This window comes from Cinclus cinclus, chromosome 4, assembly GCF_963662255.1.
Source record: "Cinclus cinclus chromosome 4, bCinCin1.1, whole genome shotgun sequence".
Taxonomy (NCBI): Eukaryota; Metazoa; Chordata; class Aves; order Passeriformes; family Cinclidae; genus Cinclus; species Cinclus cinclus.
In genome coordinates this window covers 57774365-57782391 of record NC_085049.1, presented here as the reverse complement: position 1 = coordinate 57782391, position 8027 = coordinate 57774365, and the positions used below count along the sequence as shown (strand labels likewise).

General features: G+C 48.8%; 2 protein-coding genes across 2 annotated transcripts; one reads left to right on the top strand and one right to left on the bottom strand.

Annotated features, from left to right (window-relative positions):
* Positions 1-435: 435 nt before the first annotated feature.
* POLR2F (RNA polymerase II, I and III subunit F) lies at positions 436-4270 on the bottom strand. The gene is made up of 5 exons (XM_062491328.1): positions 4235-4270; positions 4062-4131; positions 3767-3897; positions 2229-2300; positions 436-642 (listed from the first exon to the last, which is right to left on the bottom strand). Exons 1-5 carry the CDS (start codon positions 4252-4254, stop codon positions 552-554), a joined length of 384 nt encoding a protein of 127 aa, XP_062347312.1. The 5' UTR covers positions 4255-4270; the 3' UTR covers positions 436-551.
* Positions 4271-4410: 140 nt separating this feature from the next.
* C4H22orf23 (chromosome 4 C22orf23 homolog) lies at positions 4411-7589 on the top strand. The gene is made up of 6 exons (XM_062492167.1): positions 4411-4501; positions 4744-4806; positions 5174-5350; positions 5791-5925; positions 7089-7189; positions 7485-7589. The coding sequence occupies exons 1-6, from the start codon at positions 4411-4413 to the stop codon at positions 7587-7589; spliced, it is 672 nt and encodes a 223-aa protein (XP_062348151.1).
* Positions 7590-8027: the final 438 nt, after the last annotated feature.

Below are 8027 nucleotides of genomic sequence, written 5' to 3'. Positions count from 1 at the left end.
CAGTCAGCACTGGCCAAAGAGGAAATGGGGGGTTTCCACAGCAACCTGTTCAGGGCACAAAGGCCCAACTGTCTAGGGGGAAGCAATGGAGGTGTCTCAGCACTCCCATTTTAAGAAGGGACAGTGGTGGAAGGCTGGAGTCTTTCTGAATCCAAAGTATCTGCCAGAGCACTTCTGTACAGCAGGAGTTTAATTGGGTAGCAGTCCTGTAACTAGGGAGGAGCAGTGCTAGAGGAGGGAGTTACTGCAGAGTTTAGCCTAGCTAAAAGGCTTTCAACAGTGCAAGAAAGCTAAAAAGCCAGCATTGCACTTGGCTCCCTAATCTAATCTTACTAATACAATACAAGACACACAGAGAAAAAAATAATACCCAAAGTGGCTGAGATAGCTGAGAAAGTCATCTCTCAGACATGCATAAGATGAAAGAGGGCAAAAATCCCCAAATACATTTAATTTAAAATAGGAAGATTTAGAATTTATTTACACAAACACTAACCAAAATTAGAAATATCCCTGGAAATGCAAAACCAAAACCAGTGGCTGGAATCTCATCAGTCTGTGATGATTAACTCATCCACACCCCAGTCTTCATAGCTCCCATCAGGAAGGTAACGACGGATGATTATGGGGATCTTCCGTGCTCTGAAGGAAAGAAAGATGAACAGAAATGTCAGAATCTCCACTGTATCACTTCAATAGGTGAGAGAAGTGAGGTGCTTGGTGGCTTCAATAAGCTCATCAGATTTAACTGAGAGCTGTGCAGCACCAGTGATTTGATATTATATATCAAAATCCCAACAAATTTCTGTCACTTGTCAATGCAAAGCACTCAGCATACTCAGACTATGAACACCAAAGACCTCTCAGACCTCTGTTGCTACTGCAGGAATTGAGCCTTGCAGTCTGAACCCACTAAGAGACAACACCCTGATATAGGGGGGAAATATAAATCAAGGCACTTGAAGAACAAATCCACTTTTTGCTTGGCTTCTCCCCCGCACGACACTAAAAAGGTGGCAGAATTGTAAGAACTTTCAGGAAAAAACAGTATTTACAGGGAAATTTGCATCCTGAGAGCATCAATTACATTTTAAGAAGGATACATGAAACAGTGACTATTCAGGTACCAAAACCTGTTATAGCTGGGGTGGAGCACAGCACCTGCTAACAGTGCTTCTGATTAGAGAGTAAGAAAATGCTGAATACAATTTAAGTTCATAAAAGTAAATTTAAGTCAGCAAAGCATAATCAGACAGTCTGGAACCTAGCCAGGGCATCAGGTTTGAACTGTATCAGACTTGAAAAGTAACACAACTTCTTTACATTCGGGGGAGGTTGCTTTTTCAGTAGTAAAGTAACTCCCTGATGCTAAGAATTACAACTGAATTTTGGCACAGAAGAGGATGCACCACCCTGACTTACTTTCCAGAGCTCACACACAGGCAGTGACCAGAAGCAAGTCAGTCTGAGTCTGGAGATCTGATAGGAATATGATCTAAGGAGCTTTTAGCAATGCCAAAGGCAGCTGTAATCAATAAAAAAATCTGCAAGAGCACCTTCAGTGCACTGAGAAACTGGGGAAGCAGGGGGACAATTTCATCCAACAACAGGGACCTAATCAGTAACAGAGTCCAGCTGTTTGAAGGATTCCTCCATGTGATCTAGAACATGCAGGAAAACTGTGGAAGCAGGAAGCTCTGCTGTGGAAAGGTGGGTCTTGCAACTGGTCATCCAAAAGCTGCCTCTGCTGCAATCAGAAAGGATTTACTTACCTTTGTGTAAGCAGGGGGAAAGCACAAAAAGCCAAGCATGCAAGGGTGCAGGAAACAAACATTCTGAGCATCCTGACCCTTACTTTAACTTTTGCCAGCACTTCATTTGAACAAAGGTCCGTTCACACAGGTGCTTCAAAACAATTCCATTTGGGGAATTAAATCAGTTCCCAAAAGATGAGGACCTTGGGGTCCCATCACAGAAATAAAAAACACTGGGACTGTGAAGTAGAAGAGATCCAGAGCACTCCTAATCATCAGTATTTGTAGGAGTAACTAGGATGGGAGAGAACAGATGTGGAGAAACTCCAAGGTGACAAAAGGAAAAAGCAACTGTAGTGCTCACTGTTTTTGAGGGAAGACAAGGTTGTCTTAGAACAAACTGCTAAATGCTGGAAGGAGGAGGGAGGACTGCTGACTTTACAGAAATCAGTACAAAAATCTTACTTGACTTACTTGAGTTCTTTCATGGCAATGAGCAGGGGGTCTGTCTCTCCTTCCAACTCCACCATCACAGGGGCACACATTCTAGGAAGAACAGCAACAAGCACTTGAGCAAAAACACACAGAGGGAAGAGGGACAGCTAAACACCTGCCTACCTGTGTCATCTCTACAAGAGCCAATAAAGTAGGGGGTGGGACACCATCCTGGCAAAACGGATTTGCTCTGTTGTGCACTTCAAGAAGAAAATTCCACAGATGGTTACAGACCAAACTTCTACTTCAGTGTCCTTCTTGTCCCACGCCTAGGGCTCTGCTAACCAGCTCGTGCTCAAGGACTGGTCAAATCCACACTCTCCTAGCTGCCCTCTGCTATACTTAAACATGAAGAAAAGAGTGGTTTTAAAATTAATCCAATGAAAGCAAGCCTCCAACAACTCCAACACATCTTTTCCATTCTGACTTGCTCACAGCATCCACCTCTTGATCAAGGGAAGAGAAGGGCTGGATTTACAATTAATTTTGCCTCTTGGAAGAAAAAATTAATAGTTTTGCAAAGGATTGTGACTACAGCCATCCACAGGACAGCAGTGGCAGAGAAAGCTCACATGATGCATGGATAAGGCCATGGGGGGTGCTGCTGGTCTGGGTTCAGCACCGAAAGCAGAAGATGCAGGTGAAGCACACGAGGTGCCAGAGTGTTTTGGATTAAAGGCCTGGCATGGGCCCATCTCATCTCCCCCCATTTTTCTTGCCTTTCACCAACTGAAAGAATGAGCACTGAACAGCTTCACAGGCTGTGCAAAGAACAGCTTGGCTGCCTCTAAAACATGCACAAGCGAAGCCTCATTTTCAAGGTGGCTGTAACAAAGAGTAAGCCCTTGCCACTGTCTAACAATCTCACTCAAAAGGTAGTTTTTCAAAAAGCACAACACTTTTTAATACTTATTATTAAAACAAGTCTAAAAAGGAAAATGGAGCAGCCAGCCTTGACAGCACATAAAATAAGTTCTACATGTTACGGTCTATTATAAATAAGGCCTTATTGCAAATATTGTAAAAAAGCTTCCAACAATGCAATTGCACTCAAAATGGATTTCAGGTTGGCTTTTTCACTCCCAATTCCTACATCGCTGTGGCATCAGCTGAAGCTGTTTTGAAGCATCTCTCCCTCCAACACTACCTCTTGCAAGCCAGTTATAAACTTTCAAGTCTATGCTGGCTCTCTTAGGAAAGACAGAAACCAGAACTGTCTTGTCCCATTCCCTAGTAATTTTGTTTGTGACCTAGGAAAACTCATTGTGGCTATTAACCGCTCCCTCTTTATGCAGAAGTACCACAGTTTCAGGCAAGGAGAGACACAGAGACTTCAGGTGCAACTAAGAGCCCCACAGTCCTGTGCATCACTGTTGAGCAGAGGGTGACATGCAAGCTCAGCAGTCATGCAAAGGATTCAGAAGATCTGGAAACTTTTAAGGGAAGAGGAAAGCACTTATCAGCGCAAAGGGAGACACAACTGCAGCAATGCTGGGGAGACAGTGGGCAGTACTCACGCTATCTGGAGAGCACGAGTGCCCAAGACTCTGGCTCGCTCGTACTTGGTCATGTAGGGGGTCGTGATCCGCTTCTGGTTTGCCTGTTGCCGCTCTCCCGAGGGCAGAATCTCCACGTTCTCCTGTCCCTCCTGGTAGAAACAGACCCGCGCCGCTGCTCAGCCGCACCCGCCATTGGGGCCGTGAGGTGTGGGGGGAGCCACTGAGGCCTCCCTAACCACAGCAGCCAGGCTGCGACGCGACCCTGCGGGCCCGACAGAGCTTGCCCGGGCGCAGCGGCCAAGAGGGCACTCACCTCCTCCGCGTTCTCGAGGTCCTCCAGGCCCTCATCCTCCTCCACATCGTCGAAGTCATCCCCGTCAAAGCTGCGGGAGAGACACACGCATCGCACTTCCGGCCGAGCCACCCCCACCTGGCCCGCGCCGCCGCTTATCTCTCCCTCCCTTCCCTTGGCCACCTCGCTCTTACTTGTCCTCGTTGTCGGACATGTTGCCCGCCCGGCGCCCCCTGACCCGCACTTCCGGGACCCACTTCCGCGTGTTGCCGTGACGCTACCGGAAGTAATCCTGCGCCATTGCCATGGCGACCGCTGCCGCTTCCCCCGCCCCTGTGCCCCGCGTCCCTCCCGGTCGCCGCCTGTCGCGATGGAGACGGCGGGGATCGCAGGCCGCGGCAGGGGCTCAGCGACGGGCAGGCCGGCTCGGTACAGCACGGGCACGCGGGAGTTAGTGAGAGGTAACGGCGGAGCGGGTCGGGGCCCGGCCCGGATGCTCGGGGCGCCAGAGTCCCGCCCGCCGTGCCTCGCCCCGACGTAGAGCGTTCCACCGCGGTCCGGCAACCGGGCGGGCCCGTAGCTGGTGCTTGGTCTCCCAAACCCGCATCTTCCCCTTCGGGTTGGAGTTGTGTGGGGAGGTGACTCCAGGGCGGGTTCCCCTGCCCGGTCTGCTGCCTTTTCATGGACATGTTATGTTTTTCAGGGATGATGGAGGAGTTGCAGCTGACGCATTCCCAGAAGCGGTACCTGATGGACTATGTAAAACGTGAGTGAGGCCCCCTGGCTCTCTTGCCCGCTGCTGTGCTGTGGTGAGGAGCTTTTGCCTCTCGGCTTGAGACGGTGACATTCGCCCTCAGCCTGCTCAGACGGGCAAGTGATTTAAAACAGCAGCGCAGCAGCTGCTGACACATGGGGCGAGCTTCCCCACGGGTCAGCCAGGAAACAAGGCGTCACGGCGTGACTTGAGTCACAGTCTGTCGTGCCCAATCACCAGGGTGAGACAGCTGGGGTTCTGGGGTCTTTATTTGTGATGCTACTATGGATCAACAGGTTGATCTGCTGGCAGTGGCCCAGAGACGTCCATCCAGACTTCCCTCTGCCTGATTTGTTGTTATTTTTGGTTCATCCCCTAGGAGGAGATGCCCTGCCCCTTCAGAGATTCCCCCCCTCCAGCAAACAGCCAGTGCCTGTTTCCTACCCAGCAGCCTGTCAACCACTCAGGCTTCCACCTAGACCAATTCTCCGGCCTGCCAAGGTCTGCCAGACAGGAGATGCCTACACCCGAGAGAAATTCAAGCCACAGCCCACACGTAAGTCAGCAAACATTGCTAATAAATACACAGTGATGCCTGGAACCTCTCTTCCCCTTCTGTCCATCCCCTACCTCAGTCTCAGCAGTGGCAGTGTATCTGAATTGCTACATGTCTTCATGGTCTCAGTCTTCAAAGATGCTTCAGAAATAGATCCCTGCTGTAAGTGCTTGCTGACTTCTTGGTGACAGGTGATAGGGACCTGCACAGTCCTTGAGTAAGAATGGAGCACTATGTGATTTACTAGCACATAAATGTGAAACACACCTCTGATGTTGGTTTGGTGGGCTCTGTACACCCGTGTGGTGCTTGCACACAGTCCAGGGATGGACTGACATTAATGAAACACTTCGTCTGGCACAGTTAGCAAGGAAACAGTGACATCGGGGTCCTCCATGAGGAGACATGCTGATAATGTTTTTTTCCTTTGGCATTCACAGGAGATTTGGAAAAGGAGAAGAGAAGACTTCAAAACATCTTAGCAACAGGGAAGGATGAGGTGGAGGATGAGGCAGTGCAGGTGTTTGTTCGGAAAAAGGAGGAGGAGATAGCTGAGCCTGACCGGTTTGAAGAATGTAGGTCTTCATGTCTCCAGGAGGGCAGCAGGCAGGAAGCCTGGGAAGCCAGCTCCTTCCTAGGGCTGGGGTGGCAGGCTGTGTTGCCAGTAATCTGAAGCCCATTACAGGAGGAGCCACAAAGCCCAGTTTGTGAGAGAAAGGACTCACTGCTGTGACACTCTGATCCAGCCATCTTCACAGAACTTATACTGCTGAGGTTTGCTGGAAGACGGCTCTCTGGGCTGCCCACACAAAATGCACCCTGCTGGCAGGGGAATAGCCTAGGGATGTGCAGGGATACCTAGGAAGCAAGTTCAGCTACTGTTGATCCTTTTCCCATGATGCATGACTCAACACAGACCAGGTCACTTGACAGCCTGACCCCAGTTTGGGCCATTCCACTCCAGGATCACAGCAGTTATACTAGTAAAGCTTTAATGTTGAGCAGACTTTGAAGCAGTGGAAGGCCTGGAGAGTATCCTGGGATAGCAAAATCCTGCCTAATACCTCTCTGTGCTTTACTCTTCAGTGTGTGTATACAGCCCTGCAAGCCCTTTGCCAGCAAGGGCAGCACAAAGATGGGCAATGCTAGAATAATGTGTACAGAAGGGGTGCTTTGGTCCCTGCTGCAGGGAGCCAGTGCAGCTGGTTTCATACATGCTTGGTAGCCTCCAACACTTGTCACAAGCTGAATGTTGTCCTTGACACATCTGTGACAGGATTTGGCTGCAGGTCTGTGCTGTAAAGCAGCAGCTGATGATCCAGGCCTGGTTTTGGATCATTGCAGTCACTGAGTGATGCATGTCACCTAATGAACCTCAACAGCAGGTTCTGTCTCCATCCACAGACTGGTTAAATTTCTGACAAGCAAAAGAGAATTGTCTGCATAAAGAAAACTAAAAAATTACTGTTCCTGGGAGTCAGGGAGTGGCAGGAAGTTGGGTAGAGGGGACATTTCCCATTATGTAAGGGACTACTGAGTTGAGTTATGATAACATGTTGAGTTATCAACATGTGATAACATGTTGAGCAGGATGACTGTTACAGCAGATATCACCCTGCCTTGATGGGACTGCTGTTCAAGTAGAACTAGGAAATTTGGGGTTCAGACCTAGACAGAAACGTGTTTTCTTGCCTTTTGGCTGCATGCTGTTTCCACAGTTCTTTCTCTTATCCACCAGTGATTAATGAAATTCAAGAGAGGAGGGAATTCCTGGCAGAGATGGAAGCTCTAGGACAGGTCAAGAAGTATCAAGGGATCATCCTCACTGAAATCTCACAGGTATGCAAGGGCCTTGGCTGAACAGCACATGGAGGGAATCCCATGCGTCAGAGATCATAAAGCAGAGTCTTCTCTGGTACCTGAGCAGGGAAGGGGGTGAAGAGCTGCTTCCCTTCATAGCACAGCTCAGGCATGAATCTGGGGAATGCTGGATAGCCATTTTTCAGCTTTCTTTCCATCTCTGCATGTAATTTAATCAGGGAAATAGAATTTTTGTTCTTGAGATTGGCAAAAGAAGGGGGAAGAAAGCTGCTAGCTTTTTCCCTGCTCAGCTCTTCGCCTTTGTACTTCACAGAAATTGCATGAGATGGAAACCATTGACAAGAAGAGAAGTGAGGAAATGAGAAACATCATGACAAAAGCCTTCCCTGTTGGGAACAAATCCAATCTCCAAGACTAGGCCAAGGGGAAAACACAAGTGCAATTTGTTCCCACCTATTCTTCCCAGACTCTCGGAATTGGAGGGTGGTCTGTGTCTGTTTCCAATGAGGGGGCAGCACCATCTGTTGCCTGAAACTAGAAGGCAGGACCCATTTGTACATAAACAGAGACAGAAGTTGTAAAATCCTTCCCACACACTGGATCCCTTCTTGCTGAATAATATTAAAGACCTGAAAACACATAGCAATGGATCCCAAAACTTGACAAAGCAGAGGCTTCTTTTGCCTGTGCAGCACCTCAGAGTACAGCAATTCATCCATAGAAATGTCATTCCCTCCCATCTATCCAGAGGTGGAGGTTTCTTGTGATAGCATGAGAACATGCTGCCTCTACACCTATAACCTGCTCGCTTCTGGCCCTGTGACTCTGGGAATGTCTCTGGAGGAAGATGCAGCTG

Bases quoted from the DNA above. Each gene is read 5' to 3' on its own strand.
- POLR2F (XM_062491328.1), bottom strand. From the start codon at position 4,254: ATGTCCGACAACGAGGACAA. The intron at 3,898-4,061 runs GTGAGTGCCCTC...TGTTTCTACCAG, and splicing joins ACCTCGAGAACGCGGAGGAG to GAGGGACAGGAGAACGTGGA. The intron at 643-2,228 runs GTAAGTCAAGTA...TCTTTCCTTCAG, and splicing joins ATTGCCATGAAAGAACTCAA to AGCACGGAAGATCCCCATAA.
- C4H22orf23 (XM_062492167.1), top strand. From the start codon at position 4,411: ATGGAGACGGCGGGGATCGCAGGCCGCGGCAGGGGCTCAGCGACGGGC. The intron at 4,807-5,173 runs GTGAGTGAGGCC...TTCATCCCCTAG, and splicing joins CCTGATGGACTATGTAAAAC to GAGGAGATGCCCTGCCCCTT. The intron at 5,351-5,790 runs GTAAGTCAGCAA...TGGCATTCACAG, and splicing joins ATTCAAGCCACAGCCCACAC to GAGATTTGGAAAAGGAGAAG.